Source organism: Equus caballus, chromosome 11, assembly GCF_041296265.1.
Source record: "Equus caballus isolate H_3958 breed thoroughbred chromosome 11, TB-T2T, whole genome shotgun sequence".
In the NCBI taxonomy this organism is placed as follows: domain Eukaryota; kingdom Metazoa; phylum Chordata; class Mammalia; order Perissodactyla; family Equidae; genus Equus; species Equus caballus.
Window position 1 is genome coordinate 1,585,975 of NC_091694.1, and position 17,090 is coordinate 1,603,064.

At 51.1% G+C, this 17,090-nt stretch overlaps 1 protein-coding gene across 1 annotated transcript in view; it reads left to right on the forward strand.

Annotated features, from left to right (window-relative positions):
• The window catches only part of NPLOC4 (NPL4 homolog, ubiquitin recognition factor), a 70,698-nt gene extending 55,595 nt beyond the window's left edge, over positions 1-15,103 (forward strand). Inside the window, exons 13-17 of the mRNA XM_023651794.2 lie at positions 2,490-2,561; positions 5,435-5,530; positions 7,046-7,162; positions 8,703-8,805; positions 12,583-15,103. Of these exons, the coding sequence (XP_023507562.1) occupies positions 2,490-2,561; positions 5,435-5,530; positions 7,046-7,162; positions 8,703-8,805; positions 12,583-12,740 (546 nt within the window). The 3' untranslated portion in view covers positions 12,741-15,103. The remainder of the gene's footprint in view (positions 1-2,489; positions 2,562-5,434; positions 5,531-7,045; positions 7,163-8,702; positions 8,806-12,582) is intronic.
• The last annotated feature ends 1,987 nt before the right edge of the window (positions 15,104-17,090 follow it).

Here is a 17,090-nt window from a genome sequence, read left to right on the forward strand (position 1 = left end):
GATTTGGTTCACCTTTTCTGAAGCAAGATGGGGCCACCCAATCAATGGGGTTTGCTGTTGTCCTGGCACAAAGCCCACGTGCTTTCAAGCTAACAAAGACAGAGATCCCTGGATTTCTCTTTGATGTCACCACAGTGGTGCGCTATTTCCAGATGTGCCTGATAGCAGCTAGTGAAATGGCATTGGGGACCTGGATTTCTCACTCTCCCAGTGTCTTGCCCCAGGTGGAGATAAAACTGCTGACACTTTGGCAGCTGCCAAACTTAGAATTAAGATGTCTTCCTCTTAGTGTATTCCGCCTGACATTTGCTAACGCCCATAAAAAGTAATTGCCTTTTAAAATGGTGTATGGGGCTAGGGATTGGCTGGCAAAAACATTTGAGTGAAGGCATGGGGGAGAGATCGACGCTACCTGATTTTCCCCCCAGGGAAGAGAGGGGGATACAACACCTTTATTTTCTTGGGGAGCAGAAAGGTACAGTTGGGTAGTTAAATTTGAAATAGAATAGCAGGACACAAAAAAAAGAGAGAGGGGCATTTAACAAGAAAATCCCTGGAGGGGAAGATTAAAGCGAACAGGTGCTGGAAAATGTTTCTGCATATTAGAGCTTAATTAGATTTGAAGATGAATTCCAGATGGGCTAATTATGTGTGAGTTGTTGCAGGTCCTTTCTTGTAGGGGCAAGCGTGTATTTTTGGAAATGGTGATTTAGTTTGATTGGATTTGATTCCCGCCTCCTACCGTATCTCCTCCATCGAGAAACTGCCTCTTCTGGGGCCCCAGGACCCATTCAGCAGGGTCCTATCTTGGGCTGCCCCTGACAAAGCCAGTAGAGCCATGGAAAGCTGGGCCAACCTGACTGCTGTGGAAACACAGGGCAGCCACCTGTCCTGGGGAAGGACAAACGGCTCTTACCCAGATGGAATGGAAAGTACTTCTGACTTCAGAGGAAGGCAAGCACACAAGCTGTGTGTTGTTTCGAGGAATGTGTCCTTTGATGGGGTGCTAATGCTCCTTGTATAGCCAGCTGGTTAGATACATTTGGACCATTTTCTGGGAGGGCAAAGGGGCAAGTTCTTGTTGGCAGCTCTGTAGGTTGTGGATAGAGAGAAGGTAGAGAAGGTATGGATAACCTGAGAGGTTTGCAGACCAGAAATGTTAATTTCTACACAAAGGGAGCAGGGCCAAATGGGGCCTCTGGGTGTCCATTAAGATAATGGACGTGGTTTAACTTAGCAGCAGCCTGTAAAGGTTGGCTCTGACACTGGGGAAGGTGTGAATGTGGGGGGGCGGCGGGCCTTGCTTCACCCCGCAGCCTCAGGGAGATCTGCTTGGCATCCATTCAGGTCTGAGAGCTTTAATAAACGTAAACTTTTATGTAGGGCCCCATAATTGGAAATTATGGATGTATAATTTATATATGACTCAATGAATGATTTATATAATGTTAAGTGATGACTTAGATAGAAAATATGACCCCCTCTTGCAGAATCTTTAATGAAAAGCGTCGGTTCTTATGAATTTATTTCTAGAGCTCTGTTTGAACTCAGCATGTTTGACATAAATCAGATCTAATTGTCATTTTATGATTAATGAACATATGCTGGCCATTTTTCCCCATAATTAAACTTTATGTTCCGTGCATCTGACAAAGCAAAACAAGTGTAGACTTTGACAGATTGGTGGTGGAGGTTTCCATGTCTGCGTATTTATGTGTATGTGTACTCATTTATGTGTGTACTTATTTTATTGCTGTTCGAGTATTAAGTTTCCACAAAGTTGGGTTTTCAGAGGTGTAAGATTGTTAAGAATTAGTATTTAGACTTGAGACTGAGGGAGCTTGTGGAAGAGGAGAGGGCACAGGTGCAGCCTGAGGGGCAAGCGGGAGCCCTGGGCCCATGGCTCAGGCAGCTTTAGGACCAGGCTGGAGTGCCGAGCTTTGGGGGGGGTGGGGAGTCGGGGGTGGGGGGGCATGAGGTTCAAACACGTTCTCTCAGTGGAGACTCCTGTTCGGCTAGAGTATAGCTGCTTTCTCATCTTATGGCCGTCATAAAGAGCTCCGAACAATGCGGGAAGGTGGATTCATTGCAAAACTTTGCACATTCCCTTTCTGCTTTTCGTACACTTCAGCAAGAGTTGTAATGATGGGGGCCGGCCCGGTGGTGCAGCAGTTAAGTTCACACATTCCCATTTGGTGGCCCAGGGTTCGCCGCTTTGGATCCTGGGTGCGGACATGGCACTGCTTGGCAAGCCATGCTGTGGCAGGCGTCCCACATATAAAGTAGAGGAAGATGGGCACGGATGTTAGCTCAGGGCCAGTCTTCCTCAGCAAAAAGAGGAGGATTGGCAGCAGATGTTAGCTCAGGGCTAATCTTCCACAAAACAGAATTGTAATAATGTGAAAGGTGAGACGAGCATGTGAAAGGAAAAACATGTCACTGGTCACCACACCTTCACTCATGCCATCCACCTTTGTTTCCTGTTTCAGGACATAGACAAGTTTGGCAACGAGATCACGCAATTGGCCCGCCCCCTGCCTGTGGAGTATCTGATCATAGACGTAAGTGTGTGTTGTCCCCACTGCCCCACGCTCCCAGTGGGTGCACTGGAGGTCAGGTCTGCCAGGTGGTGGCCGTGCAAGGGCAGCAGCGGCTTGGACAGTTGCACATCGGCCTGGCGTAGGACAGGCACCTAGGAGGTGTTTGGATCACTCAGCTCCTGACCTCCCCGAAAAGCTCACAGTTTTAAGGGCTTTTTCTTTTACTTTCAGTTTTTTTATTTCCTTAAAAACAATGTAGATGTTAACCTCTGCCAAACTAAAGTGGAACAAAGAACCAGCAGCTGGGCTGAGCAGCCCTGAGGTCAGTGAGCCCCAGTGGCTCCTTGTGTGAGTGTGTACATGCCGCTCCGGTCACAGCTTACCTGCCACAGCCAGGCTCATGGAGGCCACTCTGTCTGAGTCAGTCCTTAGGGGACACAGCGGTTATCTGTTCTTGAGTGAGGGCCAGTGTGGTTTCAGGGGAGTCCAGGAGCCAAGAGGGTTACTGCCTCCAATGCATGTTCCCAAAGTCTCAGCTCTTTCTGGGGGTGTGCTCTGGCCACAGAGATGTGGCCCCAGGCCAGAGGGCAGCGGAGTGCTGCAGCATGAAGGCCTGACACTGAGAGTTCTGTCCAAAGGGGAGGGTGGGAGGTGGCTCATTTCCTCACTGCTGCCTGCCAGGATCTGTCTGGGTTGCATTTGGACTTGGGATGGGCATGTGATTCAGGCTGTAAACTCGCATCGCATTTGGGGCAGCGGGTCCCCATGAGCTGAGCCCATCGATGCTCCATTCCAGTTGACAGCTCCAGAGAACATATTTATTACCTAGGCCGTAAGGCATCTGTTTTTTAGACTACCTAGGGTGTAATTAAGATGAAAGCAGATTGATGGAATATACACTTAGGAGGAGTCGGCATGATTTAAAGCCAGCTTTCTAAGGTCTTCCCTCCCAGTGGCCTCGCCTCCCCTTTCTTCCCTAAAGGAGCTAAGTTTTGCCTTAGCGCGTTGTTTCAGTGGTATGTGGTTGTTGAGGGAACGTTCTGCCCTGTGATGCCCAAGCTCTCCTTTCCTGTGGAAGGAGGTTGAAGCATTCCTTTGAGAGCAGGTGCCCAGCCAAATGTGCTCAGCTCCTCTGCTGGCTCCAGATCCATAGCCTAACTGGGGCCGTCTGATGTCCTCGAATCTCCTGACCTGCAGCTGTTTCAGGAGGGAGAGGGATGAGCTGCGTTCCTCTGGGCTTCTGTGCCCATGCTCTGGAGGTGTCTGGGCTAGTCAACCCTGAGGCAGGCTGGGTGGGGAGAGGATCTAAGCATCAGACCAGGTGCTCGACACCCTGCCTCCTCTCCCCTCTGCCGTCTGAAATAGTCACAAACTGCCAGGTGAACTGTGGTTCTGTTGTTCTCCAAGTGGCAACTGCAAGTCTAACAAATACTTCTCTTAATTCCACGTTTACTTACTAGTAGGTATTCTCTGTCGCCTGTCTACTTACCATCTCTGCCTTCCCAAAGGGAGGGACCCGAGCAGTCCACAGACCTTTGTCTCTGCAGCACGGACAGACACTCCACTGTCTTTGGAACTATGACAGCAGCCGAGACTGAGCCCTGTGTGTGCTGGGCCCGGTTCTGAGGACTTTGCACGTCTGAGCGCATTTAATCCTCACAGCAGCCTTAGGAGGCGTAGGCACTAGGATCATCTTTATCTTGCAGATGAGCAAAGTGAGACTTAGGATTCCTAGCTGACAGAGGCCAAGCAGCTAGTACACAGCACTGCAGCTTAAGTCCATACCCTTCGCCATGTGGCTACGGGTCTCAATAAGACCAGTAAGGCTTGGGTGGGGGCTGCTGCTGACAGCTCAGCTCATCCTTCAGAGTGCTGGCACAGGCACAGCGAATCCTCGGCCAGCCAGCCTGAAACAGCTCGCTGCCTTTGCTGATGTGGAAAACAGACCAGGACAACATTTTTATTCTTTAGAAATAGTCCCAAAGGAACCTGAATAGCTGCCCTAAATCTGGATGAGGTGTAATCTGCTGCCTCTAGTGTCATTTTGCAGAGGAAAAGCTGCGTTGACCAAAAGGTGGCTGATAGCTCACCCTCTGGTGTTTTTGTGGGGAGGGGCATCTGCCAGGAGGAATGAGGAACTGTATTTGTATTGATTCTTGCACATTTACCACTGTGTGTAGCTTCTGTGGATTATATGTTAGATTCAAAATGCCCTCTGTTGTTTCTAAAGCGTGTCTGAACCAAATGAAGGGCTCAGACAACCCTTTGAACACAGCTCTTGACTCCAGCATCTTCAGGGAGAGCAGGAGAGCTGGGCCCTGCATCTCAGAGGTCTCCGCTCTCCTCCCCTCTGGAGCGAGGCCCTCCAGAATTCAGAAGGGCTTTTAGCAAGCTCGCTAGAGGTCATTGCATCTCTCAAAACCCTCACAGGCTGATTCTGCAGTCCCCTCCAGAGTTGGGAGCAGAGGCAGCTCTGACATGCCTCCTCGCCTCCTCTGTTGTTCCCATAGTTCCCTCTCCAGTTCCTCCATGGTGCAGGAAAGCACCTGGGTGAGAGGCTCATCACAGGGGAGCTGCACCTGGGGTAGTCCCAGGGGGCCAGAGTCAGGTATTATAGGGGCCAGTGTACAGAAACTGCCCACAGGTGTGCAGTCTCAAAAATTATTAAAAATAGTTCTTGAGTTTGCCTCCCAGAGTCAAAGTTTCAGAATTTTCATCTAGAGGTGGTACTAAGAGTTCCCTCTTCCTTCAGTGTAGGGCAGTTCGGGCTCTTTGCCGCTGAAACTTGGGATCTGGGGGTGGTGTGTGTGTGCAAGGCTCTTTGGGGCACTTGACAATTGTCTACACCCCTGTTTACAGCACAGTTTATCACGGGTTTGTGTTTTGTTCATTAGATCACAACAACTTTCCCCAAGGATCCAGTTTATACTTTTTCTATTTCGCAAAATCCATTTCCTATTGAAAACCGGGATGTATTGGGTGAGACACAGGTAAGCTCTTTGTCTTTAGAAACATAATTTAAAGTAACTACTGCTTGTTTATTTAGTGTCAGTATTGTTTTTCCAGAAAGTACCAAGCTTTCAAACTCTCCTGGTTCATTCTTTTGACAAATCCTGGCTAGGCCTTTTTCTAAGACACTGTTGATCTTCGTGAGGCCCTCTCTGGGGCTGGGGTGACGGATGACACAAAGGCAAATCCCCGTAAGTCCTTGGGCCTGTGGATTTGCCAGAATGGCCATTCTTGGTTGGCTTCCTTTTTTTCCCAAAATTTATTTCTCACTTTGTGTCCTTTTGCAAGAACTTTTTCATTTGTTTGTTAATCAGTGTTATCTCTTTATGGAGATGTCTTGCTTCACTGTTTGCCCTGGCCTGCCTTGTCACCTGCTGTTTCTTGGGCACCGTCTGAGCCCTGTGGGCCTTGTATGGCCTGGCCCCTCAGGCTTTCCAGCACATGGTGCTGATGTCATTCAACATGTCCCACGTTGTGGCCTTCCCCTCTCACCAGCAGATCAGCCAGATCGGAAATGCTCTGACTGCGCGTGTGCCACATGGACGGTCCGTGAACACACGTTTGTTCTTAGATCCTAATTTGTTAACAGGCATTGCAGAAAATGGCTTAGTTACAGAATATCTATGAGGTTTTCTTCTGAAGCAGTGGTTTGTTTACAAAACCTCTCTGACTTGTGGGTCTCTTTACTGCCCGTCTGTCCAGGGACTCGGGGTGCTTTAGAGGTGCAGAGCCACTTAGTGGGGTAGCCCTGTTTTTTTTTTTTTTTAAGATTTTATTTTTCCTTTCTCTCCCAAAGCCCCCCACTACATAGTTGTGTACTTTTAGTTGTGGGTCCTTCTAGTTGTGGCATGTGGCACGCCGCCTCAGCATGGCTTGATGAGCAGTGCCATGTCTGCACCCAGGATTCGAACTGGCAAAACCCTGGGCCTCCGAAGCAGAGCGCACAAACTTAACCACTCGGCCATGGGGCCGGCCCCGGGCTAGCACTCTTGAATCTCCTTTTTTCCATCCTGCTGAAGGTATTAGTGTTGCAAAAGCCCACCTCCACCTCCTCACACACAGTTCCTCCTCCTCATTATCAAGCTGCCCTAGATCAACAATGCAACTAGACAGAAAAGCAAACGGGTCTCCTAGCCCCAAAGTGGGCCCTTCCCACAGCCTTCACCTAGAGGGAAGGGGGTGTTTTTTGTCTGTTTGAACGTGTCTCACACCTGGGTCAGCTTTATAAACATGCCTTCTTATACCTCTGTCTAAGTCAGATGTCGTGAGAGTGTCCTCCTGAGAGAAGAGGCCACAGCTTGTTCTGCACCTGTGTGCTCCTCTGTCCCTGGGTCCTCATCACTGGTTGTAGGAAGAGAGGGAGAGAGGCGTCCATCAGCATCAGACATCTTCACTTACAGCTTAGGAGGAAATGGCTCTCTTCTGGGTCTGCCATGGGGAGTTGTAATGGAACGTCCGTGTTTGTTTCCTTCCTTCTCTCACCCCCATCACTCTAGGACTTCCATAGTTTGGCTACCTATTTGTCCCAGAATACTTCATCTGTGTTCTTGGACACAATCTCGGATTTCCACCTCCTGCTCTTTCTGGTCACCAATGAAGTCATGCCTCTGCAGGTACGTCTTGAGTGTGTGTGCCTGCTGAGCACCTGGCTTTGGTGGACCCCGGGAGGGTTGGCTGGAAAGATATGCTTCCTTTCCTCACAAACCAGAGCATGGCTGGGCCTTGGGTTGCAGTGGCCCCTTGCGTCCTGTGGGCAGCGGCTTTCACAAGGGGCTTGTTGATAGAAAGATGAATTGTTTCACGTTAAGCGTTTGCATAGAAACAACTTCTTAAGTGTCCGTCCTCCGTGGTGGAGGACAGTTTGGTTTGTGCTGTAATCACTTGGGAAGTAGAGCTCATTGAGCTCTGTGTCCTCTAGCATGGAGCACCAGAGATCCAACAATTTAAAAATTCCTGTCCTAATGGTTTCAGAATCACAGCTTCTGCTGCTTATTGATATCTCCCCACCGCCCAAATCAACTTTGGTTTTATCTCCTTGGCCCAGAAGGTTGGCAAGCGTCCAGGCCCCAAGTGCACAGCTGCACAGTTGGCATTTTTAAGGCACACTGTTGGAGAGAAGAGGGAGAGCATTACAGACGGCAGTTGTGATCTGAGCAATGTGGGGGCAGGGGCCAGTGGATCCAGCCAGGAGGCCCCTTTCATGTGCCATGTCATGGATGTCTTTCTGTTTTGGCCTTTTTTCTGCCTAAGACCCCAAGCAAATGCTAGAGAAAGAACTTGTTCATGTCTGAGCCACCGATACACTGACTCAGCACCTTTCCCTGGAGGTGACAGCATAGAATGGAGAGACCCCTCCCTCCTCACTGCTTTTCTACATCAGGTGGCCTCTAGCTCTTATTATATCCTGCTGGGTTTATCTAGTATCTGTATCTTTTCCCCAAATCACCTGCTTCTTATATTTGACACCAGGCACCCTGGGACTTCCCACTGGTTCTGCCTTCCTTGTTAAGCCTAGAGAGTTGCACCTCTGGCCCCAGGTTCAGCTGCTGCCCGTCCATTTGGACAGCTGGTGAAAAGTTAGGCTCTCAATATCAGGGCCTCCTTGCTAGTAATTGTGTACTGTTTTGCAGTCACCTATTGGAAAACATTTTCTGTAGGTACTGTCTGAGAGCCCCGAAGGCTTTATAAATCTCTCTTTATATAAACTGTTTTAATTCTCTGCACTTTGACACTAGAGGCCTAGGATATAAAGTGCATTTTTAAAGACGCAAGTGAGAAGATAAAGAGCCCAAGGAGAGAGTGTGAGGGAGGATAGACTTCACAACCACGAGCCTCCTGTCCACCCATCTGAGCCCCCAGCAGAAGGGACGTGAGCTTTATTATGTAGGTGATTGAGCACTCTGTCAGCCCATGACAGAGAGCGGCACAGCAGCCAACTTGGGGTGATTTGGGAAGAATTTGAATTTTAGCTCAATTTAGCAGTTGTATTTATAGACCTAAGTGTGTGGCATTTTACGTTTCATAGTGACAGCCTGTGAGGTTTTTTAAATTTCCCTGAAGTACGTCTTGATGTTGGGGAAGAAGAAACCTATTAACAAGAATCTGTCCACCACAGGCAAAGCAAGTTGGAACCTTCTTTTTGGCTTCTTGCAGGACAGCATCAGCTTGCTGCTGGAGGCCGTGAGGACCAGAAATGAGGAGCTTGCTCAGACATGGAAGAAGTCCGAGCAGTGGGCCACCATCGAGCAGCTGTGCAGTAAGTGTCCTTCCCTTCCTTGGTCCCAAGGGTCGCGCCCTCATGGTCCGTTTGCCAGACAGAGCCCAGGGGGCCGGACGCCTGCTCTTCAGAGCTTCAGTGCTTCTTATGCCCTAGAAGCCTGACGCCAGCTGTGTTCTGCTGGGCATCGCTCATGGGCAGCTGAACAAGCACAGACTGGCCTCTGCCAGGGCACTCAGAGTTCTTCATTGCCGTAACATACATTCTATAAAGGGCACAGATCTTTGGTGTACAGATCAGTGAATTTTTTTTTTTTCTCCCCAAAGCCCTCCAGTACATAGTTGTATATTTTAGTTGTGGGTCCTTCTAGTTGTGGCATGTGGGGCACCGCCTCAGCATGGCCTGACGAGCAGTGCCATGTCCACGCCCAGGATCCGAACCAGCAAAACCCTGGGCCACCAAAGCGGAGCGCACGAACTTAACCACTCGGCCATGGAGCCAGCCCCAAGATCAGTGAATTTTTAAACATGTGTTCACGGAGAAGCTATTCTTCAAGCATCTTAGGGACAATTTTAAAGTCATTGTTCTAGATAAACAGAAACTTGACATTCACATGAGTGCTGAGAGCACAGAGACCTCTTGGTCTCCTCAGGCTTTTCTTTTCCCCTAGTCCTCAGAGCTTTCTTGACTGGTAAGAAGGAAAACAGTTACAGAATAGAACGTGGGGATGTCGTGTCTCCAGGAGCCTGAGACCACGCCACCCTGATGAGAGTCCTCTGTCTGTCTCGGTCAGGCGCCCCGCTGCAGCCGTGTTGTGCTCGCGCACTGCTTGCACCAGTGCGGCTGATCCCGTCCAGCCGAGTACTCAAAGTGGCAGGCAGCCTTGACAGCCCTTTTCCCTGTGGCTTTGAGAAATATTGGAGTGCCCTCTTAAGACAACCTTGAAAATACATATAAAAACATGTTCTCAATCTAGTAGATAGATACTAGAATCAAAATTAGCCAAGAAAAACCTCAGTGGAATCCGAGCCGTGAGGAAGCCTAGTGGAGAGTTATTCTCTCTTGAACTAAAACACCCAGGAGCTCAGTGGTCTGAAGAACCTTAGTATCTGTTGTGTTAAGCTTTTTGTGAAGTTTTCTTTTTTTATACAGTTCTGACAGCCAAACCATAATATGGCTGGCTAGATGTGCTATGTATTCTTCTTGCCCTCATGTTCTGAACCATTGCTCAGATGTTCTAAGTTGTTCTCACCAAACTCCCTAAAATGAAACCCCACAGCCTCATGTCCTCGGGTAGACAGTGGGGTGGCACCAGCCAGTGATGCTCAACACCTGGTGTAACTCCCACATGGGCTTCCTCCCCAGGGTTATTTTCAGATCCTTCACACAAACATTGATTACAGCAGCTTTAACATTGGAGCCCTTTCTTCCAGCCCAGAGAGTGTGCACAGGGCAGCCAAGAGTGTGCAGAGATGCTCCATGGGGACCCAGAGGGAGGACAGGTTGCCAGGAGGTTACTCTGGATACACATTGGTCTGGTTGGGGGAAAGGAAAACTAGATCTGAAAAGGTTTCAGTCTGAGCATTTAGCATGTTTTTGCCATCTCCATTAGCCACTAACCTGAAGCAAGTGACCCCACAGGGGCTGGAGCCTGCTGGCCCCACCCCTCGTGCTTAGACAGGATAAGAAGAACCCAAGCCCCTGTCAGTGTCAGTCCTACAGCAGCAGGGGGACAGCCGCCTGCAGCCTCTGCCTGGAGAACTCCTGGTGTTGATGATCCTTGCTTTGCTAAAAAGTGTATTAGGTGACTGTCACATCCTCTCAACATATAATCTGCTCATGGAACTCAACGTGTTATGCACAGGACTGGTGACAGAAATTGCTAGTAGAGTACCACTTAGCCAGGCACCACAAAACGTGAGGCACCTAGGGGCGCGTTTGATGGGAGCCGGGCAAAGCTCTGCTGAAAGCTGATGCTTTGCCAAATGAACGAAGTAAACAGAACTACCATCTTTCTAGATTGGAAGACTCAATATATTTTTAGGGTGTCAGTTTTCCCAAAATCAATCAGTGCAATCCCATTGAAAATCCCCATAGACATTTTTTGGCAGGGGAGGGGAGTGAAAAATAAGTTATAAAATTTATCTGGGAATGTCGCGGGCCTAGAAGGGCAGTCTTGAAAGAGAAAAACAAAGTTGGAGGCCAGACACCACCTGATTTCAGGACCACAAGACTACAGTGGCTAAGACAGCATGGTGTCAGCGTGAGAGTAAACAGACCAACGGGCCAGATGGAAACTTGAGAACTGGTTGATAACACGGGCACCAGAACAGCTAAGTGAGGAGAAGATGGCCTTTTCAGGAAAGCGACGGAACAACTGGATATGTGTGCACAAAATGAACCTTGACCTCTACAATACACAAAAATCAACTCAAGATGGGTCATAGGCCTAATGGTGAAAGCTAAAACTGTAAAGCAATGTGTTTAATTAATTAATTTATTTTATTTTATTTTTGTGAGGAAGATTGGCCCTAAGCTAACATCTGTTGCCAATCTTCCTCTTTTTGCTTGAGGAAGATTGTCCCTGAACTAACATCTGTGCCAGTCCTCCTCTGTTTTAAGTGGGATGGCACCACAGTGTGGCTTGATGAGCAGTGCTAGGTCCACACCTTGCATCCGAACCCGCCAACCCCGGGACACTGAAGTGGAGCGTGTGAACTTAACCAGCTGGCCCCTAAAGCATTTATTTAAAAAAAACAAGTTGAGTATCTTCAGGGCCTTGGGGCAGGCAAAGATTGTTTTAGGCGGCAGCAGGACTTTGAGGCAGGACAGAGAAAACACTGACTGTGAAGACTGGTCAGCTGGACTTTATCAAAATGAAGCATTTGTGCTCATCAAAGACACTATTAAAAACATGAAAAGGCAAGACACAGACCGGGGGAGAATATCTGTAATCTACAGGAACGGCACAGGGCTCACAGGCAAAGCGGAGAACTCTGCACACGGACAATCAACAACATACATGTGAATGACGCAGGGCTCACAGCTGAAATCGAGCTCTGCGTATGGATAGTTGATAACCAAAACACAAAGAGCATGGGTAAAAACCGGGTGAAAGACGTCAGCATTTCACAAGAGATACAGTAGTGGTCAGCATCCTTAGTCATCAGGGAAATGCAGATTAAAACAAATGAGATACCATTACACATTCCTAGATTGGCTAAGATGGAAAACTGACAGGATCCAGTGCTGGTGAGCTTGCAGAGCAGCTGGAACCCTCTCACACCCCACTGAGAATGTGGAAACAGTCTGGCAGTTTCTTATAAATTCTCACTTGCCCTAGGACCCAGGAAGCCCACTGCTAGATTTTTACCCAAGAGACATGAAAACACAGGTTTCACACAAAGATTTGTGCAACAATATTTGTGGCAGCTTTGTTTGTAAGAGCTCAAAACTGGAAACGACCCAAATGTCCGTCAAGAGGGGAATGGGTACCCTGTGATGCTGTTCACACAGAGAAGTACCACTCAGCAATAAAAAAGGAGCCACTGACACGGCAAGCCAGGAGGGCGGGCCAGGTGGATTGAGTCGGTCATAGGCGACAGATTTGAGCTCTGCACACGACAGCTTTATTTAGCAGGGTTCTGTGCAATCAGAGAACCCACAGTGGGGGTCCTGCAGCCGCATCTGCCCATGCCCGTAGCAGTTGCTTTGAGTCCACTTTTACTCTGATAAGCAGTAGCGCAGAGCTCTCAGACGGGGTGGAACATCTTCCTGTGCAGAAATGATGAACACACACTTTTTCCCACCCTACAGGCACAGTCGGAGTTCAGCTTCCGGGCCTCCATGAGTACGGAGCCATCGGGGGCTCCACACATGCCACCACGGCTGCTATGTGGGCCTGTCAGCACTGCACCTTCATGAACCAGCCAGGCACTGGCCACTGCGAGATGTGCAGCCTCCCCAGGACCTAGGGCTCCCGGCCCCTGCTGGCAGGACTGGACCCACCCCAGCCCTTTCTGAAGCCAGGATTGTTGTAACCATGCCCAAAAGTGGGCAGCCCTGAAGGGCAGGGCGGGGCTGACTGCCCTGGGGTCTGTGATCCACAAAGCTTCTTAGCACCCAGCTTCCCTGGAGGGAGGGAGCCAGGCTGGTGCTCTGCGGGCTGAAACCAGACTTCTAGGCCCGGATGCCCGGCACGCCTGCCCGGTTCCCAGCCCCTACTGTGGTGGAAGGACTGGGCACCTCTAAATCACCACCTGGGATTGGAGGGGTGGGGAAGCCTTGCTGCTGCCACCCAGCTTTCTCTTTCCTTCCTCTTGGATGCTTTTTGTTCTTGCCTCCCGTGTTTCTGGCTGGGAGCTCTTGAGGGCCTCTTTACCCTGTTGCTCTGGGGCAGACCCTGCCTGTGAGGGCCAACTTCTTCCCCTTCCAGTAGCCGTTGTCTGGTGGAAACTCGAGTGGCCATGGGCTCACCAGCCTCCTGACTGCTTGATCTGCAGGTTAATTGCTGCCCACCCTTTTTCTTGCTCTCACCTAATGTCCAGGTGGGATTTTAAAGTCTGCATTGGTTGTAATAACAGTTATCAGTAATTCCTGCCCAGAAGACTTTTTATTTATTTTTTTTAAGATAAAAACTGCATAAAAGGGGAGTGAGAGAGACTAGTTTCCACTTCCCTCCTTTAGTGAGTCCTTGTGGGTGTGTGCTGGGTGGGTGAGTGTGGACGGGGGACCCACAGTCATTTCTCTTTGGAAGTAAACCTCAGTGCCTGAGACTTTTCTGCCAAGCCGCACAGCTGCGACACCTGCAGACACGGGCGGTCCGAGCAGGAGGGCAGTGGTGGTTCCCACCAAGTAAGCGGCCCCTCCAGATGGCCAATGCTGCTGACCAGGCCTGCATCGGGTGAGCTGGTTGCCGGGGACTGGAAGCTCTGGTCTCTTTCGCCATCCCTTCCCATTGCCCCGCCCAGCCCCTGGCCTTTGGCACAGTGACAAGGCCATTGAGACGGGCCTGGGTGAGGGAGTAGGGGCTTGGCCTGTCATAAGGGTCATGTGGCATTGCTGTGGGGGCATCGGAAAGTTGATACTATGCTGACAGTGTGAGGTCTGGGCTAGCCCAGGACAGAGGTCGTGATTTGACCATACCCATGTGCTCTGGGTTCCCCACATTTCCTCTGTGGCCAGGCTATGGTCTGGCCCTTCCCCAGGGAGTTGTGGGCATCCTGATGCCTCTTTGCCTTAATGAGAGCCGTATCTCTGAGCTGCACTGCACCCCCCAGGGAGGCCGGCCCAGACACATTCTGTGCTTGGGGACTTCAAGTCTCTGGTGTGGGGGTTGGGGGCAGGCCTATGTGACCCTCCCTTACCTTTGGCACTGTGGACAGAGAACACGTGCATGTTGGCTTCTCCTGTGGTGAGTGCTGTGCCTGGCATCTTCAGGTCCACCTGGCGGGGGACACCAAATGAGAGACACAGACTTGTCTGCTCTTGGGGCCAGTGGCCCATTGGGTTGGGTCTGGCTGCGGCAGAGCTGTCTGTTCTGGAGGGGCAGGAGAGGCACAGAGCTGCCAGTCTCTCTCTCCCCAGCTCGTCTGTCGGCTGCCTCGTCTTGCTCCTAACAGCTGCGCCGCTGGAGCTCCAGCCTCTGTGTCACCTGGGCTCTGCGATCAGATGTCAGCCTGCAGATGGCCTGGTGTCCCCAGGCCCCGTGCTTAGTCTCTGTGTCTCCCAGTGCCGGGGTAGGGATGGAGGATGCAGATTTCTGAGAGCCCAATGCCCCCGCCCTCCAGTTCCTCCTCTGCTTGATCCACCAAGCTGGTTTCCTTTTCTCTTCAACCAGTTTTCTCCTCACTCTGAAGTTCCAGCATCTGCATAATTCCATTTGTTTCCTTTTGTCTTTCAGTTAAAGAAAAAGCATTGTGATTTCTCTGCTTCTGAGTCACTCTTTGTTCAGTAATGCACTTTATTTTATTGTCCAAAGAGAGTCTGAGCTCAGTGAAAGGGCGTGCGGGGGTGTCCTGCTGGAGGGCTTGGGCCCAGGCAGCCCAGCCACCACCTCTTGCACAGGGGAGGGGCTCCCCAGCCCTACCTGCGTCCTACCTGCCCTCACGTGGACACACCCTCTCATGCCACCAGGCACCATAACCCAGCGAGAGGTGACTGACTGCACACTTGCCCGGGTGAACACAGCCGGCCGCCTCGGCCTCCTCCCACCAGTCTGCCCTGGTGCTCCCGCCTTGGCTCTGCTTGGGGCTCGAAGTGTGCATCGGCTGGGTTTGCGTTAGCGTTACCTGGACTCCAGCCCTGCAGTGGAACTAATAAAAGCACCTGAAGTGACTGCCGAGCTCCCCGTCTGTCTTTCCTGGGCCTCGAGGCCTCTCCCTGCGCGCTGAGCCTTTGTCTGCAGGTCAAGTGGTGTCTGCTGTATGTCGGCTGACTGACAACTTTCCTCCACATGTCACTGTCCTCCCCTGATGTATTTGGACAATTGATTTGAAGGGTAGGGCCCCACTCCCCTGCCTGGGCTCCTTGGCAGTGTGCTTCCAGCACAACGTCTGGGTGGAAGAGGAGAGCCTGGGCTCCCTTTCTGCGCCTTCCCCGCCTGTCAGCCATGTGGCTGCTCCTGGGCCTCTGCATGGTGAAGCAGGTGCAACTGACAGGCAGCAGATGAAGCATGAAGTCCGGAAGCCCCCAGACTCCACAGGTGTCGGGTGCGAGGCCTGGAGGTGACATGCTGCCTCACCTGAATGACCTTGTCTGGTGACAGCCAGAAGGCACCCCTCTGATGTTTGGGTGCCAGCCTCCACACACACCTTTCAGCACCACTCTGTCCTCCAGCTGGGTGATTCATTGCTCCCTGAATCAGTACATAGGAACACCTCACGTGGATGTCTGAGGGGCCCTGGGGTGAGGCAGGCCCCAGCCTTGCTTCTGGACTGTAGGGTGGGCGGGCCGTCAGCACCTGCCTCCAGTCTCAGTCCTGTCCCTGAGACTTTCTGCTTTCAACAGCAGTGCAGTTCACACTATCAACCACAGCTCCCAAGTTCAGGTTTTATTGTCATGCTGGGCCCTTGGTGCATCTTAGGCTGCTGAACTTGGTTCCATGAAGTGATACGGTTCTGGGACCCCCCCCCCCACCACACCCCAAGAAATCAAGCAAATGGAGTGTACTGCTTGGAAATAGAATTCTGGGGTCCTACCCCCTCTTTGCTGGCACGTTCGACCTGTTGGCAGGCTACGCCACCTGTGAGAAGTACATGGCACAGCCTGCAACTTCCCTGCACGCCCCGTGCTTTCTCCCCCGAGTCCAGTGGCGCAGTTTGTCCTTAGGGTGATTACGCTGCCTCCAAACTTGGCATTACTGGCTGTCAGCAATGTGCTCTGCTGTCTCAGGTTTCCCACTAGGAGTGTGCACCTTGCACACCCATGTGAGAGGCCCCCTCACTCTGCATCATCCGTTAGCCATCTGAGTGGGCCTTCAGCCCTTTATTCATGTCTGTAACCTCCAGGGATCGGCACTCAAGGCCCCCCTGTGTTGAGATAGGCTGTTGATGATCATAAATCCTTGTATCGCAGAGTGGGGCTTGCCTGGCCTTGGGGCCAGGAGCCTGCTAGCCCCCCTGAACAGAAGGAAGTGGGACAGAGGAGTGACCCAACTTAACAGTGCCTGCAGGGTCGTCCTGGCCAGTCAGGGCTGAACCTGCTCAGCCCATCCTCTCCCAGGTGGTCCTCCCCACATGGTCATTTTCTCTAGGATGATCCTGGTGTATTTCCCTCAGTGTTGGAAAACAGCCTCGGAGGAGTGGGATGGGAATTAGTGTGAGCATGTGGCTCCCAAGGATTGGTGGCCAGAAAACCAGCCAAGAACACTTGTGCACTGGGCGGGGGGAAATTCAGAGTGATACGTTGCTTGAAAGCAGCATGTCCTCTTCCTAATTCCAAAGGCCAAGTAGGAGTGGGTCCTCCTCATTCCTCCATGGCCCTCTCCTCCTGTCCCAGCAGCCAGGACAGTGTTTCCAGCCTAAACATCTGGGAGCAGGAGGGACAGACAACAGACTGCAGATGCCCACTCAAGTTGTATCCAACCAGCATCCAGGAGCAGTGGGACCGTGGCTGTCCGCTGCCCTAGAGATGAGGGCCCACCTCAACCTCAAGGAGAGGGGTTGGAACTTGTGCTACTGGTTCTTTGTGTTTCGGTAGGCACACCAGCCTCTGTGATGTCAGGGTGACTTCCAAACGCAGAAGACATTTGGCAGCTGGATGCCTGGCCATGCCCCCCAGAGGCCTCTGGCTCATGGGCGTCGGGTGTTAGAGATTCCCGGATT